The 24029-nt window shown below is 53.7% G+C and overlaps 10 protein-coding genes across 10 annotated transcripts; 6 read left to right on the forward strand and 4 right to left on the reverse strand.

Annotated features, from left to right (window-relative positions):
- Window positions 1-447: 447 nt before the first annotated feature.
- Window positions 448-3220, reverse strand: PG986_007473 (putative transitional endoplasmic reticulum ATPase; the record flags this gene model as incomplete). The annotated part of the gene is made up of 6 exons (XM_066843695.1): window positions 448-1037; window positions 1095-2586; window positions 2646-2895; window positions 2967-3022; window positions 3096-3123; window positions 3180-3220. The coding sequence occupies 6 exons, from the start codon at window positions 3218-3220 to the stop codon at window positions 448-450; spliced, it is 2457 nt and encodes an 818-aa protein (XP_066699807.1).
- Window positions 3221-5599: 2379 nt separating this feature from the next.
- Window positions 5600-7938, forward strand: PG986_007474 (Vacuolar amino acid transporter 1; the record flags this gene model as incomplete). Its single annotated transcript, XM_066843696.1, has 6 exons — window positions 5600-5775; window positions 5831-6496; window positions 6556-6968; window positions 7021-7181; window positions 7243-7703; window positions 7764-7938. The coding sequence occupies 6 exons, from the start codon at window positions 5600-5602 to the stop codon at window positions 7936-7938; spliced, it is 2052 nt and encodes a 683-aa protein (XP_066699808.1).
- Window positions 7939-8716: 778 nt separating this feature from the next.
- On the forward strand, window positions 8717-10081 carry PG986_007475 (uncharacterized protein; the record flags this gene model as incomplete). Its single annotated transcript, XM_066843697.1, has 1 exon — window positions 8717-10081. One exon carries the CDS (start codon window positions 8717-8719, stop codon window positions 10079-10081), a length of 1365 nt encoding a protein of 454 aa, XP_066699809.1.
- Window positions 10082-10113: 32 nt separating this feature from the next.
- On the forward strand, window positions 10114-11554 carry PG986_007476 (uncharacterized protein; the record flags this gene model as incomplete). Its single annotated transcript, XM_066843698.1, has 4 exons — window positions 10114-10275; window positions 10322-10685; window positions 10744-10886; window positions 11243-11554. 4 exons carry the CDS (start codon window positions 10114-10116, stop codon window positions 11552-11554), a joined length of 981 nt encoding a protein of 326 aa, XP_066699810.1.
- Window positions 11555-11752: 198 nt separating this feature from the next.
- Window positions 11753-12162, reverse strand: PG986_007477 (uncharacterized protein; the record flags this gene model as incomplete). The annotated part of the gene is made up of 2 exons (XM_066843699.1): window positions 11753-11883; window positions 11940-12162. The coding sequence occupies 2 exons, from the start codon at window positions 12160-12162 to the stop codon at window positions 11753-11755; spliced, it is 354 nt and encodes a 117-aa protein (XP_066699811.1).
- A 1092-nt stretch (window positions 12163-13254) lies between these two features.
- On the forward strand, window positions 13255-15450 carry PG986_007478 (uncharacterized protein; the record flags this gene model as incomplete). The annotated part of the gene is made up of 5 exons (XM_066843700.1): window positions 13255-13402; window positions 13662-13934; window positions 13989-14057; window positions 14229-14659; window positions 14704-15450. 5 exons carry the CDS (start codon window positions 13255-13257, stop codon window positions 15448-15450), a joined length of 1668 nt encoding a protein of 555 aa, XP_066699812.1.
- Window positions 15451-16484: 1034 nt separating this feature from the next.
- Window positions 16485-17404, forward strand: PG986_007479 (BET3 family protein; the record flags this gene model as incomplete). The annotated part of the gene is made up of 3 exons (XM_066843701.1): window positions 16485-16795; window positions 16985-17192; window positions 17273-17404. 3 exons carry the CDS (start codon window positions 16485-16487, stop codon window positions 17402-17404), a joined length of 651 nt encoding a protein of 216 aa, XP_066699813.1.
- A 597-nt stretch (window positions 17405-18001) lies between these two features.
- On the reverse strand, window positions 18002-19425 carry PG986_007480 (malate dehydrogenase; the record flags this gene model as incomplete). The annotated part of the gene is made up of 8 exons (XM_066843702.1): window positions 18002-18142; window positions 18196-18340; window positions 18390-18631; window positions 18690-18856; window positions 18921-19008; window positions 19082-19192; window positions 19322-19353; window positions 19413-19425. 8 exons carry the CDS (start codon window positions 19423-19425, stop codon window positions 18002-18004), a joined length of 939 nt encoding a protein of 312 aa, XP_066699814.1.
- Window positions 19426-21712: 2287 nt separating this feature from the next.
- On the reverse strand, window positions 21713-22447 carry PG986_007481 (60s ribosomal protein l28; the record flags this gene model as incomplete). The annotated part of the gene is made up of 4 exons (XM_066843703.1): window positions 21713-21896; window positions 21979-22127; window positions 22207-22301; window positions 22396-22447. The coding sequence occupies 4 exons, from the start codon at window positions 22445-22447 to the stop codon at window positions 21713-21715; spliced, it is 480 nt and encodes a 159-aa protein (XP_066699815.1).
- An 858-nt stretch (window positions 22448-23305) lies between these two features.
- On the forward strand, window positions 23306-23692 carry PG986_007482 (uncharacterized protein; the record flags this gene model as incomplete). The annotated part of the gene is made up of 1 exon (XM_066843704.1): window positions 23306-23692. One exon carries the CDS (start codon window positions 23306-23308, stop codon window positions 23690-23692), a length of 387 nt encoding a protein of 128 aa, XP_066699816.1.
- Between the last annotated feature and the right edge of the window lie 337 nt (window positions 23693-24029).

Below are 24029 nucleotides of genomic sequence, written 5' to 3' on the forward strand. Positions count from 1 at the left end.
GCATCATCTGTGGAACATATCCTCCCTCGGTTTATAACATCTGATGGCTCCATCCTATACTTTACAGTCATGATTATAAGCCGACACCTAGGAAACAACAGGCATCGGTACACTAGTGCGGCATGCAATTTGGATAAGGCAATCAATGGTATGAAATCTATCGTAAATGTCTTCGCCATTTGCGACATGCCACTGGATGCTTGGCCAGACGTCTTGGGCTAGGCCATTGTCGTCTACCGGTGCTGCTAGCCAGCTTCCTCGCCCGCATATCGCTTTATTGCCCTGCATTGGGCAAAGTCTACCGGGGTATTGTTCCCATGACCTCCTTAAGTGAGCCACCGTGAGGAACGAGCTATGGGCTACACGTTTCTGTCCTGCGGATAGAAGGCACCCGGAGGGAACTAGAATACAGTTGACCAGATGTGGTCGTGCGGGAAGAGACCAGATTTAGTCGTACAGACCATCGTCATCGCCACCAGTGCCAAAGTCATTGTTGCCAGTAGCCGGCGCGCCATCAGCGCCGCCAGTGGGGAACTTGAAGAATGCACCGGGGCCGGCGTTCTTCATCTGCTGGGCGAAGGCTTCGTACCGACGAATCTCAACGTCACCCACGGACCGACGAGCCATCTGCATGGCCTCCTCGAAATGGCGCTTGGTGAGTTCGGGAACGGGATCCTCACCCTCCTCATCAACATCCATATCGTCGCCAGCCGCCTCCCGCTCCTTGGTGCGGGTGATGTCAGCTGTGATGGCCTCCTTGATAGCAATCTTGACAGCACGCTGGGTGATGAAGCCAAGATCGGCACCAGAGAAGCCATGCGTCTTCGAGGCAATGAACTTGAGGTCGACATCACCAGCAACAGGTGTCTTGCGGAGCTGAGCGGAGAGGATGCTGAGACGACCCTCCTCATCAGGCAGAGGCACGTAAACCAGGGTATCGAGACGACCAGGCCGGCAAAGCGCGGGATCCAGCTGCTCGGGTCTGTTGGTTGCGGCAATGACGAAAACGTTCTTCTTGGAGGTCATACCATCCATTTCTGCGATCGGTTAGTTTCGATGCTTTGAAACGCAAAAATAAAGGTTGCGAGACTTACCAGTCAAAAGCTGGTTGACAACACGGTCGGAAGCGCCGCCGGCATCACCAACGGATCCACCACGGGCCTTGGCAATGGAGTCCAACTCATCGAGGAAGACAACGCAAGGGGCAGCTGCGCGAGCCTTGTCAAAGATGTCACGAATGTTGCTTTCAGACTCGCCGAACCACATGCTGAGCAACTCCGGACCCTTGATAGAGATGAAGTTGGCGGCACACTCATTGGCAACTGCCTTGGCCAACATTGTCTTACCCGTACCGGGAGGACCGTAGAACAAGACACCTCGAGAGGGAGAGAGACCGAACTTGAGGAACTTTTCGGGGTGATCGACGGGGTACATGACGGACTCCCGGAGCTCCTGCTTGACGGTCTCCAGGCCACCGATATCCTCCCAGCGAACGTTGGGGACCTCCACGACTGCAACTTCGCGAAGTGCCGAGGGGTTGGAGACTCCGAGAGCGAAGCGGAAGTTCTCCATAGTGACACCAAGCGAGTCAAGTACCTCTGCATCAATGGTGTCTTCATCGAGGTCAATAAGATCCATCTTCTCACGAATCTGTTGCATAGCAGCCTCAGAGCAGAGGGCCGCCATATCAGCACCGACGTAACCATGAGTCTCGGCGGCAATCTGCTCCAGGTCGACGTCGTCACCAAGCTTCATGTTTTTGGTGTGGATTTGGAGGATCTCCAGTCGGCCGGTAGGGTCGGGGATACCGATATCGACTTCACGGTCGAATCGGCCAAATCGTCGGAGAGCCGGGTCGATAGAGTTGGGACGGTTGGTTGCGGCCATGACGACCACGTTGGATCGAGACTTCATGCCGTCCATGAGGGTGAGCAGTTGAGAGACGACTCGTCGCTCGACCTCGCCATTTGTCTTCTCTCGCTTCGGGGCGATAGAATCGATTTCGTCGATGAAGATAATGGCGGGGGAGTTCTTCTCAGCCTCTTCGAAAGCCTTGCGCAGGTTCGATTCCGATTCACCAGCCATCTTCGACATGATCTCGGGGCCGTTGATGAGGAAGAAGAAAGCACCGGTCTCGTTAGCGACAGCGCGAGCCATCAGCGTCTTACCAGTACCAGGGGGTCCATAAAGAAGGACACCACGAGGGGGCTTGATACCGATCGACTTGAAGAGTTGGGGATGGCGCAGCGGCAGCTCAACCATCTCACGGATCTGGGCCATCTGCTTGCGGCAACCACCAATATCATCATAGCCAACCTCGTTGAGGTTGTTCTCCTCTTCTTCACGTTGAATGGGCTCTCCCTCACAGTGAATAACAGTATCCTGGGCGACGATACCGTACTCCGGAGGATCGACTTCTACCACCTTGAACTCCACTTGCCGCATACCACCGCGTACGATGAAAAGGTCGCCCTGTCGAACGGGTCGGTAGGCTTCACGGAAGTAAGGTGCAAGGAAAACGTCGAAGAGCGAGCCCGTCAGACCCTCAACGGTATCGGCAATGGGCAGGACGGCAATGCGCTTAGCCTAAATTTGGTGGTTAACAGACAGTTTGGCGGCGAGGAAGGTATGACACGAGTGCTTACATATTTGATATCAGGGCAGGGATGAATTGTGATGATGTCGCCGTGCTTCACACGCAGGTTGTGTCGAACGACTCGGTTGATGCGAGCACTTCCATCATCGAGATCGTCGTCGGCCAAAACGATAAGAACGGTGTCCTTTCTCTTCTTTCCGCGAACGAGGACTGTGTCACCACGGAACAGTTGAAGCTGCTCCATGGTGTTATTGGAGAGAGCGATGATCGAGTTGTCATCGTTTGTGGCATCGGTGACCCTAGATAAAAGCAAGGGAATATGTCAGCTGGGACCGAATATGCATGGAAACAAACAGCAGATAAGACGTACACTAGCTGGTTGGGCTTCTTCTTCTTCTTGAGAATAGCCGTGGAGACATCGTTCTCCTGCAAAATCATGTCAGTGGGATGCTCCAAGTTCGTATCAAGATACTCAGGTCAGGCGACTGATTATCCATACCTTCTTAATCTCAGCGCCAGAGGGGTCACTGCAAACGAGTCAGCAAATGGATCCTCAAATCCTCGTTGTTTGTGGTCTACTCACACCAGGTTGACCTTGTGCTTGTGTTCCGGCTCAGACGCCATGATGTCTGTTTGGTCGAAGGAAAGGCGTTGTCGATTAGATGCGGACGGAGAAGGACTGGCCTCGGAAGCCGTGGGGAAAATGACGGATGTAGTGGGTGCTGTCGCAGTCGAGCGAGCCACACACGCAGAGGATGGAGGGGAATCTGATCCTCTGGACAGATGGGGGAAAGGTGAAAATGGGTGGTTGAGGATGGAGGATGGAGGATGGTGGAATGGCAAGTCAAGGTTTTTGGATACAATCGCCTTGAGTTGTAGTGAAGTGAAGTGAATTGAAGGAGGTAGTATGTATGGCCCAGCGTTTGGTTGGAAGCTCAAGCGTGCTCCAGGTACCCAGTCGGTGACGATTGCGAATAAAGCTTGGACCTTGCCTGGGAGCCTGGGAGCCTGGGAGCCTGTGTTAGGTAATGCTGAGGCCCTGCTGTAGGCAGTTGGTGCACCAGCCGGATCTATGGGTTTCTCCGCCACCTCCAGTCGGTTTAGGTACCTTCCTGAACAATTAGGTAGCTGCACCCACTGAGGCCACGGTCTTCAAAACGCTGGAGCCGGCAAGATGTGGGCGAATGTTCTTTTGCTTTCTACGATCCATGGGCCCGAATCTGTCGGCAGGAACTCACTCACTACCGAACCAGCTTTTGTTGTGTTGCCAACAGGACAGACCATGAAGCAAACTTATGCCAACCTTATAAATCTGGTCAATTCAGAACTGAATGAATTTTTTTTTAACATCTGAAGCGAGCCGTGTTTATTAAAAGGCTTCGAGTCAACATGGGATGTCTTACGGATCAGGCTTGTATTCACCACGAAGCTCTGTCTGATTCGCTCTCTGCCTTCATTGGATTCCATTCAATGCAACAACCCAATTCTCACCATTGCCCCATACACACTAGACAATCAATCAACTTCATCTATAAGTTACTGCGACTTTCACTAATACGTGACTGGGTGGTACACCTTCAGGTTCTGTTATTCGAGGAGAATGGCATCTGGTGCTGCTCCATGAAACCTCAACGACTTTACAAGACCTACCATCAGTTCCATTCTCATTCCAGCTCCCGTACCGGATCTGGATTTTGCGCCTGATAAGTCCAGTCACCTCGGACCTGGGCAACAAACATTGGTCTCCGCCAGGTGCAGTGTGCTGAGTTTGGTATCACGGCCGTGTTAGCGAGAAGTTGGTTATGGCAGTCGGACCCATACTATAGGTAGGAACGTCCTTATCAGAAGAGTGATTCTCACCGGCATCATCTCCGCATTTGTCTGTTGAGTTGCTACAGCCTACTGGCACTGGCAGGTCCAGATTGTAGTATGTCCAAGAGGCTCCTGGCTCCTCCTCCGTTCCTACTGGCGGGGTTGAGGACGGATATACCTAGCATGCGTGACCATTTCCTGCAGCCGCCCTGCAGAAGAGCCTTCGAAGTGAATCCATAATTGAAATGACATCAGAGGGTCGTCCCGCATGGACCGCAATTGATGGCTTCACTTTTTTTTTTTACCTTTACAGCTAGGTGCAACTCCTGCTTCATCTTGATGGAGATATTAGCAACCTGAGAAACCGCACGGCATCCAATGCCATTAGTACAGAAGCTCCCAGGCATCTGACAGCGCTTCTCGCGCCCAGTGAGAGAAATCTATTATTGTTGACATGCCGTAGCTTTTGGAGGCTTCTGCCCTGCCCTCAGACCTGCAGGCTCTGGATCGAGAGACCCCGCCGGGGAGAGTCCCATGCAACAAATATCCACAAACGGTGGGGTTGGTGATAAGCAACTTACTAGGGGGGTCATGAGCAGATGAGCAGCATGGCATGGGTTACTTGCAAAGAGGTGAAAGGCTACCTGACTCAATTGCTTGGAATCGAGCAGTTTCACATTGAGAGATCGCCCTGCTGAAGGTCACTCCCTAACAGATGCCATGCCCTGCCTCGAGATCTCGCCCTTCTCCAGGGTCTCCACCAAATATCGCGGACCCGTAGCCGGCTGTCCATAGCCTCTGCCCACCCTTGGAGCTAGCCAGAGGTGATCCCAATGTGCATACAATCGGACTGGAGTACAGATGTAGCTGTGTTGATTTTTCGTATTATTTGTTGCCATTACTAAAGTAGGCGCATTCTCTGCTCGCGTCTATCGCAAGCCTGTCCAGCTGATATATATATATATGTACTTAACCTTTGTCGGCATCTTGGTTGGCTTTTCTCAATCCCTGGACCATATGGTGTGACCTAGGAAAATTCTACATCTTCATGCATTGTTGCCACTGACTCAACCTTTATAAATCCCCTTGGCCTGCCCACCTGCATTACCCTCACTGCAGCAGTCGATTATCCGAACTTGGGTCCTATCAGTGGAAAAGGCGCGGCTACTGTGTCGCGAGAGTACTGCAGTAATGGCCACACGACATCCTTCCAACTGGGATGACTATGACCGCGGAGCTTCTCCCGGCAGATCTGGCAGCACTTCTTCCCTTGGGCAGAGCAGTAGCGTCCAGTTTGAAGAGCAGAGCCTTCTTCATGGCGAAAATCGCGCCCAAGGGGAGAATTGGCCGCACCGTGCTCGCCGACGGTATGCTATGCTGTGGCGCAATTGGTTCTTACTCACTGGCTAACGCTTTCGCCAGGTCGTCCGTCACTAACAGGTTAGCTGCGATCACCGAAATCGGCGGAGTCAACAGCTTGAGATCCTTCACCCGAAGCTGGCAGCGTGCGGCTGTCTTTCCGGAAGTCATCCCGCAGCGACCCGCGTTCGTGTTCGCCCCCGACCAAGAGCCCGTCCAAGCAGACCCTATTACATACGGCAGAGGCGATGTCGAGAATGTGGCCCCTCAGACGTCTCTACTTAGGCAGCACCTCGAGACCACGGGTTATGAGGACGCCATTGAGGACGAAGAGACAGGGCCTTCAGCCACTACCCCTCCTCTCCTCCCGCATCGCCGGAGCAGCGAACGAAAAGGGCTTGGCAATGAACTGTCTCGTGTTATTTCGCCCTCGAATTCGCTGCGAAGCCGGGGATCGATATTCGAGATCCAGCCTCACCTAGCCTCACCCCCTATTGTGGGGAGTTTTTCCTCGTACAGGTCGTATGGCACCGTCGATTCTAATGTCAGCCGTCAGTCTATGGCCCAGGCCGGCGAGCTTTGGCGGCAGCAACAAGAAGTTGGTGCCGATGTCCCGGAGGGGGACCGCCCTGCTATCTTAGTAAAGGAGGTAGAGCAAGAAGACGGCAAAATTGTGCTGGCCGTATCTGGGCAGTCCACTTTGCCTCAGACCGTTGTCAATTCCACAAAGTAAGCCTCACTGCCCTCGGCCACCCAGCTGCCTGAAACCGTCTGACCTTCCTTGGTAGTGTTCTTATCGGGGTAGGCCTGCTTAGCTTACCCATCGGCCTCAAATATGCAGGATGGCTATGCGGCATGATCGCCCTGGCTCTCTGTGCTGCTGTCACGAGCTGGACAGCGCGGATTCTCTCGCGATGCATGGACCTGGATCCCACCGTCATCACGTTTTCCGACATCGCTTATATATCCTTTGGCAGGAAGGCTCGCATCATAACTAGTGTGCTGTTCACGCTCGAACTCCTTGCCGCATGTGTTGCATTGATAGTTTTGTTTTCTGACTCACTGGATCTTCTACTCCCTGGGACCCTCACCGTTACTCAGTGGAAAATCGTCTGTACGATCATTCTGGTACCCATGCAATTCGCACCCCTCCGCGTTCTCAGTTTCACAAGTTTTGTCGGCATTGTCTGCGTCTTTAGCAGTGAGTTTGCCCACGGAGCCCCTTTGCGAATCTTCTCACTAACATGCAGCAGTTGCCATTATCGTAATCGTGGACGGATTGCTAAAACCGACCACTCCTGGCTCTCTCATCCAACCTGCAATGACTTATGTATTCCCAGAGAATTGGCTGACTCTGCCACTGTCTTTTGGCCTGCTCATGTCGCCTTGGGGTGGTCACAGTGTCTTCCCAAATGTAGGCCAGCTTTTCCTCAGACACAAGGACGCAATTGGGTCTCGAGACTGACGTCCCCTAGATCTACCGTGACATGCGCCACCCTTATCGTTACAAGGAGGCTGTTTCCATCACTTTCACCTTCACCTACCTCATTGATGCCGCAGTGGCAGTCGTCGGGTACATCATGTTCGGTGACGGCGTACGCGACGCAATCACGTCTAATCTACTTAGAACCACCGGTTACCCCCAGGCGCTCAATGTACTGTTGGTCATATTCATCGCCATCATTCCATTGACCAAGATTCCACTCAATGCACAGCCTATTGTTGCCACATTGGAGCTGTTAGGCGGCCTGCGAACACAAGTAGTGGCCGACGACTCTATGCTGGTTGGGAGGTCCAGCGTGTTCAGGGGGTTCATGAAGATTTTCATACGCATATTCACGTTGATCGTCTTCCTGGTCATTTCCATTGCTTTCCCGGCGTTTGACACCATCATGGCCTTTATGGGTAGCGCGCTTTGTTACACCATCTGCGTTACGTAAGTTGCCCCTGGCATCCATGCTCCGAGAGAAAGGGACTGACAGCTTCACTTATCTAGCTTGCCATTGGCCTTTTACCTCAAACTGTTTGGCCACGAGCTGAGCAACAGGGAGCGCGTTTTGACATGGGCGACCATGATCACCTCGTTGGTGCTGTCAATCGTTGGCACCGTCTGGGCATTCCTGCCCAAGCATTTGATCGGCGCAGATGCTAGCGTGGAGTCTTTTCACTGAGTTGTCTTGTGGCGTTGGCTTTGAGTTATGTGACCATGAGAGGATGAGGGGACATGATGTGTTTCCATGTCGTTTTAGCATCTGCATTGGTTTTGCTGGACATTTCAAGCATATCTGTTTTCAACATAGCGGGCATCTTTTAGTCAAAGCCGGAATATCTAGAATTGACTTTCAAAAGTTCAACATATCCGAGCTCAGGTGTACGAGTTGTGATGGCTTATATGGTGACTGGCTATCTACATACGTACATACGCATGGATTTAACAGGCTCGCCACATGATTGGTCTATAGGACTGTTTCGCATACATACCTCTTTATCAATGGATTCCTGGGGCTCCAGAGCGAGATGGGCCCGCGAGAGAGGAATATGTGGGCAGTGTGGAGCGGTTGGTTACCTTAGTAGGTACTTGTGGCTAAAGTTGCGCGACCTATATGTACCTACCTCCTACTTCGTATATTAGGTAAGCTACTAACATACATCTTTACACTACATCAAATGTCCGTGCAGGGTTAAAAAAAAAAAAAAAAAGAAGTCCCTAGCGGGCTGCAAGCGGGCTGACAGGCTACTTTTCAGTGCCTACCGCGTCTCGCTAGCCAGCGCGAAACTCTCTAAAAAAAGTGGCGTACGCATTTTAGATACCAATCGTCACTGACAGAGTGCGGCCGGCCGTCTTTCTCTTTCCCCTCGGATTGTGCATCGCCTTGGTGCATATTTCACATTTGTCTCGAATCCAGCATGATATGAAGCACCAACCAGAGAAACTACCTGCTCAACCTCATGGCGACCGAAGAAGGGGACCGGCGCATGTCGCTGGATCAGAATGAAGATGCAGACAGCTTGGACTCGAGCAGCGAGGATGGAGATGCTCCCGAAGCAACCGAGACTGAGGAACAGCCGGTGGAGTGGCTAGCCACCAGTCGAGCGAAACGATCAACTGCCGGAAACCGCATGCAATCCATGCTGGCCGTCGAAGAACCCGACGATGAACTCGAACTCTTGTTTGCCGAAGATGGCGAGGACGACGGCTTTACCGACGTCGATGAGGATGCATCCGACGTGCAAATGGACTCGTCATCCGACGACGACGATGCCAACGAGAATGCCGATGAAGACGAAGGAGAAAAAGAGCTGGCACGACAAGCCCGTGAGAGCAAGCAGGCGGCGCGGAAGCGCAAGGCGCAGGAGGCAATACCGTTGAAATTTCGCAAGAAGGTAAAGATCAATACAGACACGACGAGCTCGGTAGCCACCACGCCAGCGCCACGGCCCAAGAGAAAATCAGAGCGTGCAAGCTGGCTGCCATCCACCTCAGACATGCCGACCCGAGCGTCCAAGCGTGAAACCACCATGCTCAGTAAGGAACAGCTGCATCAGCAGATGTTGGAGCGAGAGGCGAAACGTCTCAAACAGGTCGACGCAATGGAGCGCAAGGCCAAGAGGATGGAGGCCCTCAAAAAGCCACCCATGACCCAGGCCGAGCGTCTCGCAGAGGCTGCCCTCGTGGAGAAGAGGAACGCCAAGAGCCTGAACAGGTGGGAAGAAGCTGAAAAGCAGAGGGAGGCCGAGCGTCGAGCAAAGCTTGCCGCCCTGAACAACCGACAGCTTAGTGGTCCGGTAGTCACATTCTGGAGTGGTGTTGGAGAATGGGTACATGGCAAGCTGAAACACGTCGGCAAGATTGTCACGATCGAGGAGAAGCCAGCCAAGAAGAAACGTACATCTACAGCAGGCGTGGACCTCCCAGCAGAACCACCCGGCAAGGATGAAGAGGGCAAAGGGGCGAGCCAGAAAGCCGAACCAGAAGTACCTGTACAGACGACCGAGACCGACCAAGTACCAGTCACGGAAACTGGCCCGGGACCTGCAGAACCCAAAGAGAAGCCGGCGCCAGCTGGGAAAGAGACGCTCGATCTTCCCATTGCGCGTCTGCCCTCTCAGCCAAAAGATGAACAGCTTTTCCAGCCGAAGGATCTACCGCAGCATCCACAAGAACCACAACCACTGCAGAATCCGGACTCTCCTGACCCTAAAGTCATAGCCCATGAGATTGAACATCGAGATCAGGCACGGCCCTCACTAGAGAAACCAATGCAGCCTAAGCCTGCAGAGCTCAAGGCCCCTGATATCACCCCCCGGATATAAAAGCTCAGGAGCCGAGTGTATATACCACCAGCATGTTTGCGCCGCCTTCGCAGCTGCCAGTCATGAAGCCCCCTGAGATGAAGCCGCCGACGAATAGTTTCCTGGCGCCACCCCCAGGGGCCACACAAAGTGGGCTATCTATGCCAGTACTGGGCTATTCGTCACCCTCTCCCATGGGGCCCAATTCTTCAAATGTACTGGCGCCGCCAATGTCAGCACCAAGACAATCACCTTTAGCAGCCCCCTCAGCCTGATACACGCCCTTCTCCAGCACCCCCGGCAGCCTCAGCGGCAGCCTCAGCGCCGACACCACCTCAACCCCAAGCAGCCCAAAAGTCATCTGCCCTCAAAGCTCCGACTCCGCATGCACCGCCACCCACGAAAACCCCAAGCAGCTCTAAACATGTGCCATCACATACCGGCAGGTCAAAGGGGCATGCGCAAAAAGAGAAGGCATCACCCCCACCGCGGCCCCCTACGCCCCCTCCCAACGGCAAAGCCACCAGGAACTGCATCCTCCTTCAGAACTTTAACGAAAATGCTATCAGCCAAAAGGCTGTGCAGACACGTATTCTGTTTGGGAAGGAGATGCAAAAACTAGCTAGTAAAGTTACCCCTGCATGCCATGCTGAAAATAAGGTTATATCTAACACAAAATCCAGAGCCTGGACCTGCGCCTCGCTGCGTTATTACGAACCACCTGGCTCGTTATAGAGACCCTGAGACGGGACTGCCGTACTACAACAGTCACGCCTACAAGCAAATTCAAAAGTTGAAGCACGGCGACTACAAGTGGAGTCAGTTGGTAGGCGCCTGGGTAGGAAGCGGTGTTCTTGCGGCCACAGGAGTCCCAGCCAGATTTCTTGACCCAACTGCTCCAGCCCCCCTAGGGTTGAGGCCGAACAGCCCGCAGTCCCTGGGGGAAAGAATCCGGAAGAGGCGTCTCGAGGAAAACCAGGGGACACCGCACCCGTTACACCTATTACACCAGTGACGCCGACTGGGGCAACTCAAGCTACCCCTTCTGGGGCGGTTCCGGGCAGTACAGCTACAGCCAGCTTGAGCAAACCAGCAGACGCAGCCCAAGGTAAACCGATCGGACCAGCCAGCTCGCCTGCCACACAGCCGGCCACATAGCCGGCCACTAAAACGCAAGCTCAGGCTGGATCAAGCAACCACCCTGCACCACCTGCTCTTGTTACGGAGAAGATTATACCGGTGGCAGAGCACTCGGCCACAAAAGATGCAAACCCCGAAGTAGTGAGTGTTTCGTCGAGTGCGAATGCGCCCGTGGGACCCGGTTTGGTTCACTCCGTGACATCTCCGGTCGGCGCAGCAACATCAGATGCTTCCAAAATCTCGCCCACGAGCACACCAGTGCCTGTGTCAATATCTGCACTAGAGACTACCCAGGAGGGAGAGGCATTTTCATCAAAGTCGGCTTTACAGGTGACTGATGCGGTTCAGCCATGAAGGTTGAGACATCATTTACGGATGTATTATTATATGCAAAGCTTGATACCCACTTTGATAGCGAAGACATTTTCTGTACTTTTCACGCCGAAAACTCCCATGACTCCGTCCCATGAATGCCATTTCCATTTCCGTTTCCATTGCCGTTGCCGTTGCCATCGTGAAACTCAAGGATCGTTCTTGCTGCAACAGACAGATCTACCTCTTCTTCTTGTTGACGCGATCACTGTACTTTTGAAACACGATCTTGGAGGGCTTCTTGCGCTTCTCAATTCGCTTCCTTTCGCTGCGCTTGCTCAAGGGCTTGGCGGAGTCGACCTCCATGGCAGCTTGATAACAGTTAGCACGGAGTCCTAAAATCAGAAAGGCTAGGGACAAAACTTACCAGCTTCAGGGGCAGTCTCGGACGCCTGCTCGGCCGCGGTGGCCTCCCGGTCTCCTCGACAGGCTTCATCTCGACCTCGGGGGGTAGGCTTAGGCTGGGCTGCGATCTCGCGCATCTTGGCCGAGAGGCGCTGGAGGCGGGCAGCCTCGACGGGGCCGAAGACATTGCGCTTGAGGCGCTGGTTGTTGGCCTTGATCGTACTGGCTCTGGAGCTTTTCGCCATTGCTGCGGTTTGAAGGGGGGGTTGATTTGTATTCTAAATCAAGAAGGATCGCTTTCTCGAATGGCAGACAAAACAATCGCAGGGCTCGGAATTGTGGAATTCTGGGAGAGCGGGCGAAGAAATGGCCTGGGCAACTTAAAACTTTCTAATCGCAACTTGCGAAAAAGAAGCGCTAATAAGCGACTGAACAAAACTCTAGCGGCAGGCGGTATGCATGGTGGGGCAGTTTTCTTTTGGGATTTGAGGGCGGCAGTCCCCTAAAAGAGCCTTGGAGCCTTGGAAAAGCCGAAGCAGAAAAAGACGAACGAGATCAATGCGCCTAACCGTTCCCATGACTCTAACCAGACAGGGCAGCTACAGTGTAGGCACAGTAGGTAAATAGGCAGGTCGTGTACAGACATGATCTCTAAAAGAAGAGCGGAATTACCACCCTGCCCACGCTCAGTTCCGGAGGAACAGGCCATTGGATACATACAGCCATCCCATTCCTACCTAATCGTTACTTCTGAGGTAACATTGGCGACCTAACTGAGCGGCCCAAGTTGATGTGTAACACATAAGAAGTGTCTAACCCCAGTGACCTGCCCAGCTTTGAACCCAAGGCCCAGCTCCCGGCTCCCAGCAGTAATAACCACGACCGATCCGACGTGACGCCAGCCAGCCAGCCCGCCAGCCAGGCTGCCATGCCTGCTAAAGACGACAACGACAACGACATCGACAACGGCAATCGCGTTCCCAACACCCATCGCGCCTGCCTCCTGCTGCTAGACTAGGTATCCATTCATTTCCACGTGTAGTGCCCCTAGTCTCGGACAGCGAGTCGCGGCATTTGAGGTCCTCCCAGCTAACTCGGTGCGACACTGCTTTGAAAAGGCCGGCCGGACAAGAGTTGGGTGTTCAATCGTCAAATCGGCGGCCGCAGAAACCCTTCCGACAACCCTTTCTGTTGCCGACCGTCCTGGGCCAAGTGGGCATCCGACCTGACCTGAGGGAAACCGCGGAAATATACCTACGCCGAGCCTTCCTGATGAGGCACCCAACCCAGATAATAGCCTGCCTAGGTACAAGGTAGCATCAGCAGCGAAAGCGAAAATGGCATCCTCAACCTCCGCCCGAGAAATCCAATCGTTGTCCGCCCAGCTTGGTCACATGTTGAACAAGCAACTACAGTCCATATGCCAGCTCAACGGACTCAAGACGAGTGGCATCAAGGCCGATTTACAGAAGCGAATAATAGAAGGTAGGCAGGCGTCGACAGGACAATCCCGCCCCCGGCGATTTTGCGCCTGAGCATGAGCGCGAACGAGCACTTGTAGGAGAAAAAACAACCCCCAAACAAATCCCCATTTGTTGCGGCTTCTTCCTAATCAGGAACCCATTTCATCTACGCATCATTGCACATGCCGTTCACGTTGCTTTCACTTGGTCGCACGTCCAACGTATACCCATTTTTCCAGAGTTGACCAGCTAAGCTGACTTCCTTGCCTCTCTCCATCCAGCTCTCCAGGAGAATCTCCACGCAGACCCAGCATTATACGCACAACTTAGAAGCACGATACAAAGCATGTCTTCAGGCGGGCGCGGTGCTCACCAAGCCCACCAAAACAATGGCGCATCCGCCACAGACTCTTCTAGAGGAAGCGCCTACGGTACGACCCCTGGTATCCCGTCGCACGTCGCGCCGAATTATGGCAATGGATTCGCCCAATACGGAGGATATGGCCAGAACCGAGCCTTTGGAGGGGCGTCTGCCCAGGGCGCGTCGAAATCGAGTAAGTCGAACATGGCAGTCGTTCTCTGGTGCCCATTCTAACGTTAAAAATCAGTGCTCCAGTTTAAACCAAGCCCATTCTACACGATACAGTCCCAGATTGGGAATATCCGCACCTGCGATGGTAAGTCCTTTGGAAAGCAATGGTTGTGCCGTTGGGGGCACGTATGCCCTGTCTTATGCTATGTGTTCGCTACTGGTGCTTCGGACTGCAAGCTGGGAGCGACCCCACTGGATCAACGATGTTTCAATCCGTCTTCGGTGTTGGAATCGAAAGTGCTAACATGGAACGCAGCTATGGCCCAGCATCGCAATTCTATCCACTTCGCGCTGAAGACGAGCGAGCACCCATCCCTCCTGCAGTGCGCACACGACAAAACGACCAGGGTCATGGTATTCTGTGCTGCCGAAGACCAAGGAATCCAGGAAGTCGCGTTTCCGCATCAATCTGAGCTCAAGGTTAACGGCGGGGAGATCAAGGCAAATCTGCGGGGTCTAAAGGGAAAGCCAGGTTCGACACGACCGGTTGATATCACCAGTTCACTGCGCCTGGACAAACATTCCTACGTGAACAACATTGAGTTCACTTATGCGCTGACTCAGAAGGTGAAGACGAATCCACAGACACCAGTGAGCCATTCAAACTCCCATCATCCAAAGGGCGATGAGCACGTGCCATGCCTGGCAATTCTGTGCGGAAAGCGACGCTCTTTGGATTTTCGAATGGTTCTTACTTGAGAGGATGAGTTTGCTAACCTTGTTGTTTCTAGAAGTTCTTCCTCGCAGTGTACCTCTGTCGGGCCGTTCCCGTCGAGGAGCTTGTCACCAAGATCCAGGGGCGACGGATCCACAAAGACTCGGTGATTCAAGAGCTCACCAAGGCCGCCAACGACCCCGACGTGGTTGCGACCTCGCAAGTCCTCTCTCTCAAGTGTCCACTAAGCTACACCAGGCTTAGGGCGCCCTGCCGGTCGACTTCGTGCAACCACGTACAGTGCTTTGACGCCACATCCTATCTCCAGCTGCAGGAACAAGGTCCCCAGTGGATTTGTCCCATATGCAACAAGTCTGCGACGTTTGAGAACCTAGCCATCGATCAATACGTGAAGGACATCCTGGATCATACTTCGGAATCTACAGAGCAGGTCACGATTGAACCCGACGGCCAATGGAGGGCGCAAGCCAGCAGCGAACCTGAGCCCAAGAGGCCCAGATACTCGAGCGGAGCCAACGCCAGCGTGATAGATGACGATGACGACGACGTAGTGCCACTGGATAGCTTCAGCCTCCCGAGCGCACGCAACACGCAAACCCCGAACCAATCGCTGTTTGGGACGCCAGGCCCTGCACAGGGCAATGGGTCAGTGTCATCAGCAAGCCGGAAGAGACCAGCGGAAGTTATTGACTTGACGCTGAGCGACGACGAGGATGACGAGCCAGTGCGAGCCCCTAAACGCCAGAATGCGGGCCAGACGCCTAGTTTAGGCCCCAACATCCCCAAGTTTCCGTACTCGTGAGAGTGTCGGGGGGGGAGCGAGGGAGTAAAAAGGATGAAGTCATTTTGCATGGAATCGGCGTTTCTGGCATGGCATAAGAGGGCAAGCATGTATATTTCGCAGGGGGAGAATGGCATCGGAGTTTATATCGCGACGTTATTATTCCGCTCTTCTTGAGGGAGACCGAAACCGAAATGGACGTACGAAAGTCTTGCTTCCGTCCAGAACAAGTGTGTGGCTGGGGTATTCGGGCCATGCTGGTGGGCAAGAACATGATGTTATTGCAACGACATGTACCTAGTCGTAACGCGCGAGTTACGAAGCAACGGCGATGCGTAAGCGAATTGCAAGAGACGTTTGGCGTAGATAGGCGCATAGGCCATTGAAGGGTTGATCTTCAATCATAATGATAAGTGCCGATCGGCAAGCAGGGACCCCTATTTGGGCTTGAGTGGAAGCTGGCCAGACCAGATCGATGAATTGATCCGGCAACTGGAGCTAAGCTGGAGGTTACCTAAGGTAAAGTAGGTACCTTCAAGGGACCTACCTACTGTACCTCCTAGTAGTAAGATAGAGACCGAGGGACCTGTGCTGCTGTTCAATGACCTACCCGGGAACCTTGCTTAGGTGTGGTAGGCAGGTACCGAGTGCTCCTCCTAGCACAGGCAAGCTGGCTGTTCCTCCGACGCCCCACTACGGTAGGGTATAGCAGGCGCAATTGATTGATTGATTGATTGATTTGATCCCAACAGACAGACAGCCCGCCTGGCCTAATATTCCAGTTCCTCAGCCTTGACCTTCTGATGCCATCATTGTAGACCTACATGCAGGCAAATGATAGATGCGCTTGATTTCTTGATCCCACGATCCCACCAAGATAGCCCACCGAGACCTGTACCGAACCAGCTCTGTGACTGACTTCACCTCCAACAACCGGCCGGGCGCTCTCCCACGCGCCACCCCTCGATGCGCATATCTCTGTCTCGCATGCCTTTATACTACTACACGCCCACAACCGCCAGCACTCATACTACGAATACGACGACGACGACACCATGTCCAATTTCGACCAGCCGCTCCCTCCCTTCAACGCCTCGGACCCCACCGCCTCCTTCCTCAGCTCCTCGTGCCTCGACTTCCTGCTCATAGAGATCGTGCCCATGGCCTACCGGGTCGCCAACGAGGTAGACGCCGCCTCCTCGGAATCAATACCGCACTCGGAGAAGAGCGCCGCGGAGACGGCGGCCACAGCGGCCGCAGACGGGCGCCGGACAAGCGGGAGGCTGGACGAGGAGGAGGAGCGCGATGCCGTCTTTTACCGGCTCGAGACGCTGGGGTACAGAGTCGGGCTGGGTCTGGTGGAACGGTATGCCTGTCCTTCTTCCTCTGCTACGCACACAGCGAAACTTGGTTCCCCTAGGGGAGTCTGCTATACATACATACATATATATATATATATGTGTGTGTGTGTGTGTGTGTGTGTGTGTGCCATTGTGGTGTCTATAAGCCGGCATGACAATCTATCGCTTTCTTTGACTGACTTTGCTTTTACCAGCTTCTCTCGCGACCGCCCTCGCTTCAACGACACCCTCGACGTCATCAAGTTTCTCTGCAAAGACCTCTGGACCCTCGTCTTCAAGAAGCAGATCGACAATCTCAAGACCAACCACCGCGGCGTCTACGTGCTGACCGACAACGCCTTCCGGCCGCTCGCCCGCATGAGCACCGAGACGGGCGGCCAGGCCGTCCTTCGGGCGCAGCCGGTAGGTCTCTCTCCTCTCCCCGCAAGGGCGCCCCTATTTTCTCTCTACGAATACTAATCCTGGTGTGTTGCCAAATTCAGTTCCTCTGGTTTCCATGTGGTATAGTACGGGGTGCTCTGGCTGCTTTAGGAATCAATGCGACGGTGCAAGCAGAAACGAGTGAGTTACCGGGAGCAGTGTTCCAAATAAAGACATTGCCGAACAAGGCTTGAGGGGCTTTTTGGGGGCATCTTGTAATGGTTTAAAAAATAGAGGCATGGGTTAGATCCAGGTACATGCATGCTTGGTGATTAAGCGGGCGGCGGCAACGGAAGCATTTACGAAAGGAGTCCGGGGCGTTCACGGCGTTGATATTCATGATATCTACAAGAAGGCCTATAAAACAATGTACTTCCCGCCAACACGATCATTTTATGTGCGGTTTCCAATGATCATGCAGCCTGTCTGTCTCCTTCATTAACCTCCACTACCACCACCTTCGACACCGACGGTCACGATACAATCTGTCCTTGCTCGGTACTGGGGTCATGGCGACGAGTGCGTTCACGGGAATGGTGTCATTACTCGAGTTGACCGAGGCCTAAATCAGAAAAGAAACACTTTACAGCCTGTCGCAAGGGATTGAACAATCAGTCACTGGTTCTCAATAGCGCGCGAGCTGTATTTGCTGTTTTTTGTTGTTTCCTTCTATACACACCCTCAGCCGCTCAATGGCAGCTTTCTGTGTGACCCAAAGCCAATTCGTAAATCATCAATAGTTCGCGCACAAGTTACGCCCAAAGCGTATTAAGGGTAATTGGGGGAATTATTTACTTCTGAGGGGGGTTGTGGGCAAAGGTGACGCCCTTGGTGATGTTGTCCTTCAAGCCCGTAGTGCAAGCATCCAACAGCTTCTTCTCCTTCTCGGTGATGCTGCCCAAGACATTGGTGGCCTTCTCGGCGCCGTTGGGCTGTTTTCATGGTTGTTAGCGTAGCAGCAATAAGAGGCACCGAATGCACTTACGCCAAGCTCGATGGGGACCGAGAAGAAGTCACAGCCGGTCTTCTCGGCGATCTCCTTACCGCCGGGCACGCCGGGCAGGTAGACAAAGCTGGGCTCGACAAGGCCCTTCTCGCCCTTGGCGGCCTTGAGAACCTTCTCCGCAAAGCTGTTCTGGTGTTAGCAATCGGGAAAACACGGTCGATCATACTACTTACCGGTAACCGGCGTAAGCCATGGACAGGGTAGCGGAGCCAGCACCGTCCTTAGCCTTGACAACCTCGTCACCGCCGAACTGAACACGGTTGACAAGAGCATCGTACTTGTCGTCAGGGATGCTGATACCGCTGGGTGAGATTTGGCTGAAGAGGGGCACAATGGTCTCTCCGGAGTGTCCACCAATGACGGGGACGGTCAGCTCCGAGCCAGTCTTCTTGCCGGCAATCTCGGCAACAAAAGTCTCGGCACGAACGATGTCAAGGGTAGTGACACCGAAGAGCTTCTGGGGGGTTGAAGACGCCCTTGGCCTTCAGGACCTCTGCGGCAATGGGGACTGTTGAGTTGACAGGGTTGGAAATCACGAGGATGAAGGCCTTGGGGGCAACCTCGGCAGCGATCTCGATCAAGCCCTTGACGATTCCAGCGTTGATCTTGAACAGATCATCTCGTGTCATACCGGGCTTGCCTGTAGAGGCACAATATGTTTAGCTTAAACTTCTCGGATAGTATGAGGAGCAGGCAGTACATACGAGGAATACCAGCGGGGATGATGATGATGTCGGCATCCTTCATGGCGGCCTTGCCACCATCATCCTTGGGGAGGTAGCCGGTGATTTTCTATACGTCAAAGAAGCGGTTAGACGAGTCCAGGGAGGCCTGTGAGCTCCTTCGGTAGCAACATGGAACTTACGGCTGTGGAGGAAATGTGAGAGAGATCGGCGGCAACGCCGGGAGTGTTCACGACATCGTAGAGAGCGAGCTCGTCGACGAGGGGGCACAGCTTCATAAGCAGGGAAAGAGGCTAGCAGAGGTAGGTGTCAGCTTAGTTCAAGTCCTGGGCTGCCGTGTCCTGCCCTGGTCTGCCGTAGCAAGGCCGAGCAGAGCAGAGGACGCAAAGCACGCAAAGCACGCAAGAGGTGGGTGGCAGTACCTGGCCAATACCGCCCGAGGCTCCAGCAATGACTATATAATGATTAGCAGGGCGGTGGCATGATGCGAGAGCTGTCGGTCGATATCCATACCGGCTTTAACCATGTTTGCGGTTGGTGTTGGTTGAATCGAGGTTCTGGTTCGAGTGGAAGTGGGGAATAGGATGCGATCTAAGGCGGGGTGCAGACAGGTCAACGTCACTGTTTTCTGGCGGGTATCTTGAAGAGGAAATGAAGAGAATGAGGATGGAATAGAATCAGAGGCCAGGACAGACGGGTGGTTGGGCAAACTTTATACCGGACTCCTGAAGCAGGCCTGTCAGAAGACACACGCACCTACCTAATTTTATATCTGTGTATTTTTCTGCCCTCTGCTCAGATCTCCGGGGGGGATTCGGTTCTGGACAAAAGAGGGACTGGAGAGTGATGAAGGGGGAATGGTCAGAATGGCGGGGCACTTTTATGGAGAGGAGGAAACACCAACACTCTCTGGAAACGGGCTGGGGGAGGAAGGGGGCGCCTGGGCACCAGTCGGGGCATAGCAGGTCAACCAGGTACGTCTACCACTAATTGATGTGCGGACTTGCTAGCTTACTACAGTCGGGTACTAGGGACAAGGGAAGCTCCAAGCTCCAAGCTCCTCCAACACCTTCCCAGTCCAGCCAGTCTACCTACCCTCTTCAGTACCCAACCTACGACGCTACCAAATACCCAGCACCTACCCAGCACCTCACGTCCCCTCCCCCTCTCTCTCTCCGCGGCCTATTATGTAGAAACCCATGGGATGGCACCAGGGGGGCATTGCCGCCCCCCCCAAAGAAGTTTCGGGTCAAGCGGGGGAAATAAGCAAGAAAGCTTGCAAGGGCGTTGACTCTACCCCGCCGTCAAGGTGCACGGGAAATGCCCAAATACCCAAGGCAGGATGCATGCGGCCATCCATTGATAGGCGGTTTGGCTGATACAGTACGCTGGCGGTTGCTGTTGTCGATATCACCAAGCAGCAGGCAGTCAGGCAAGCATGACATGGCGCATCAAACTGACCAGACGGATCGACTGGATGCTACCTAGGCCATCGGGAACCTCCCGCGTCAGAAGACGGGGTTCAGTGTCCAGCGGACGGAACGTGCTTCATCCCCCGCCGGCCATTTGTTTGATTTGTCTGCCATGCTCCTACCTCTCGTTACACTCCATGGAGACTTTGTGTTGAAGCCCGGCCCCAGAGGATGTTTCTCCCGTCTGGATAATAGCCTTGGCAGTGGGCCGGTGAAACTGTTGAGCTTCACTTTGCACCATGACGCATTTCCCTGGTCGAGGAGCGAAGCGTCACAAGCCTCTACGCATGCGGGAGTGCAAAAAGCAATGCCCGGATCAGCCCGTGACAAGTGTTGCGAGACCTCTTCATATGTGTAAGCCTAGCCCGAGTTCCTATAACATCCGTCTATAGTGGCCATCACTCATTGGCCAACGGTGGCCGGTCCCGAAGTTGCAGTCGCTAGCTAAGCTGGAGAACCTCGGTTTCTTTGGTTTCGCCCAGAGGCACTGCCACTGAAGAGAGCCATTCCCGACGATTCGGCTAATAGTAATAATCGTATGGAGTTTGGATCAGATGCCGTAAATGGTCATCAAATAGTTAGCCAATCGGTTAGTAAGTTCTGGTGGTGCAGTCGGGTCCGGTTTTTCTGGATCACGCTTCGAAGGCAAAAAGAGCATTTCGGTATTAGTGGTTTGTTGTGAAGCTGTTTCACGCCGCAAATAGCATTTCTGGGCGTTTTCTCATCCCCAGGAGGAGTTGGCTTGGCTGTTATTACAGGAAACCATGATGATCCAGGTGACGTTTCCTTATCCCCTACCAGCCTGCCTCCCGGATATGCCGCAGAAGAAGACCTACGAGACCCCCACGGCATATCAGATCGCCGCTCCTTCTCAGGGATATGGTACGAAACAACTCCCACGCCGAAAATAGCAATCCCCACTACGGTGCGACCAATTAACCTTATGTACTTGAATGCCACCTCCGTGTTGGTCCAATGGATGGATGATACATGGGATAGCAACAGCCATTGACTTTTAGTTTTCTTCTCCTCTTTCATCTATCTATTCTTTCATTATCTTCGATTCTGGAGGTAAGAGGCATTCTCCACCGCGAATAGCTTCACTTGTCAGGAATGAATCACATAATCAGGAAAACGACTAGAACGAGTATCGTCGGCATTAACGCCTCGTGGTGTCAAAGGATTCTCATTTTGGGTTTGCATCTATACCGACCCATGCCAGGTGTCGTAGCTGCTAGTAGAATATGCAACCGGGTTGTTCGCCAACCTGACCCCTTTTAAGAAAGCCATGTTCCATCAGGCCGTCATGCTATACATCAATCCGTACTACTAAAGAAAGATTTACGACGACTCCTCGGTAGCGGCAGCGGCCTTCTTGGCCTTGTTGCCGCGAAGCTTCTGCTCGGGCTCGGGCTTAACGGGGCGCTGGGATCGGCGGATGGCAGAGACGCGCTGAACGGCGGCCTCACGGAGATCGGGGCGGTAGCTGTTCTTGGCGGTCTGGTTGGCAGCAGCCTTGTAGGAGCTGCAGGGGGAGCGATACGTTAGTATTTTGTTTGAACCTGACTGAGTACAGTACCAATGACGAGGATCCATTCCCAACTTACTTGCGAGCGGACTTGCCACCGTGGAAGGTGGTGGAGGTCAGGTTAGAGGCGGGCTTCTGGCTGGCAGAGGCCTTCTTGCTCAGGATCTTGACACCACCGTTCTCGTTGGGGACGACACCGACGGCCTTCTCGTTGACGAAACCAGCATACTGCATTCCACCATCAGCCAAAGCTCCCTTGATGCATCCATCGCCAGCAGAAGGGCGAGGTGAGGTCACAGTTGCTTACCTTGCGGGTGTGCAGGTTCTTCAGGTTGAGGGGGTCGCGAGAGAAACGGACACCACCACCGGTCTTGCGGGTGACAACGTAGGCGTTGTTGTTACCTGTTCCCAACCACCATTAATATTTCGAGATTCTTCGGGTTCGAATAAATTCCCACCACACGACACGGGGGCGCCGACGGGGGAGAAAACTCACGGACGATCTCCCAGATCAGATCCGACGAAATCTGGTTGCTGACGGTGGCCATTGTGACGATTTGACTTGAAATTTTACAAGATTTCGGGTATTCGTTCAACGTGCTGTTTCGGTTCCGGGATTTCGAGAATATCGTCGCTGTAATGCTACACAACCCGGATTCCGACTGATGGCTGGATTTCGAGCAGACTGTGGGAGTGGCGTTACCCTATCATGCCTGATCAGGGTTAGTGTTCTGGCGATAAGTCCCGCTCGGATTGTGGCGTGCGTGGCTCAATCCTGCGCGGAAAGTACAAAGGCGTCGTACCCTTATGGCCAGCGGATTGGCGGCTTTGACAGGAGCCCGTCCAGCCCGTCCGTTCAGCCAGCCCAAGTATTGAGAGTTATTAACCTACAGCGCATGTTCAGCGCAACGCATTGACGCATTAAGCCCCAAACCCGCTTGGCCTCAAAGGCTGTCGTAAGCAATCTGGCAGCGAGCACATCGCCCGCCCTCTCGCGACTAGTGATTGTCATTTCTAAATGACTTCTTTTCCCTCCTTCACTTCCCTCCATCAGGTCCCCTGGCATACACATTGGCAGCCATCAATGGCCTGATTGAAACCGTGTTTGTCGTTGCTTCTGCACTGACTGTTACACACAATTCTTCTTCTACACCTACGTTCCTTTTCCATTTGTTCACTTTCCGTTTCGTTTCTTCCACCTGACAGCTCAGCTCGTAGTGGATCTGATCGATCATCCCCGGGTCCGTCGGTCGGACATCCACATCGAAGCTACCGACACTTAATATACCCGCCAGCAGTTGGAGAATCTCGGTCATACATAGGCGGCGAACCTGCTGCTACTACTACTACTACTACTACTACTACTACTACTACTACTGTTACTACTGTTACTATCGGCATTCAAGATGACGTACCTCATCTATTCCGTCACCCTCTCCGTCCTCATCACGGGCACCATCCTCTACTTCACGCGCAGCCGGTGGGAGCACCTGCTGCCCGACCTTTCGAGCGGCCCCGGGTCGTTCTTGTACTCGCGGTTGCCGTCGAGCTTCGCGGCCGACATGGAGGCGGGCCTCTCGAGCAGCACCTTCGACCTCTCGGGCAACGTGGAGGGCGGCGACGGGCGCGCGGGGCTTGACGACGCGGCCAAGGGCGAGATTCTCAAGATCATGAAGAAGCGGCGCATGCGGTTCGACGAAGCCCGCCGCGTTTACATGGAGCAGCGCTTCAGCGCCAACGGCATCGGCGCGGACGGGCGGCCCAAGGACCCCAAGTTTGTCAGCTTCTCGTAAAGGGATGTTGGACCTTGACAAGGTGGATTGGGTTCAACTAGGGAGTGCGCCGGCTGGCCAGTAGGTAGGAAAGAAGCAAAGCCTGGCGGGGAATGGGGAAAGTGGCAGGTGTTGGGATCGAACCCTCTAAAGTTCGAGCTTGCTCGAGGCCTTATTTTTGTGATGCTCTTTTGTCTGTTTGGCGTTCGGGCGTCTTCGCACGCGATTCTAATATCCTCGAAAGCGTGGGCCGATTCCAAGGTTGGGGCGTATAAGCATCCAGCCGTGGTGGCGTCAGCTTGTTCTCTATATGCGCCGGGCTCATCGAATCCGCAGCCTACACTGCTCTCTTGCTTGC

This window comes from Apiospora aurea (genome assembly GCF_038362705.1).
Source record: "Apiospora aurea strain CBS 24483 chromosome Unknown utg000005l_segment0_segment0, whole genome shotgun sequence".
Classification (NCBI taxonomy): Eukaryota; Fungi; Ascomycota; class Sordariomycetes; order Amphisphaeriales; family Apiosporaceae; genus Apiospora; species Apiospora aurea.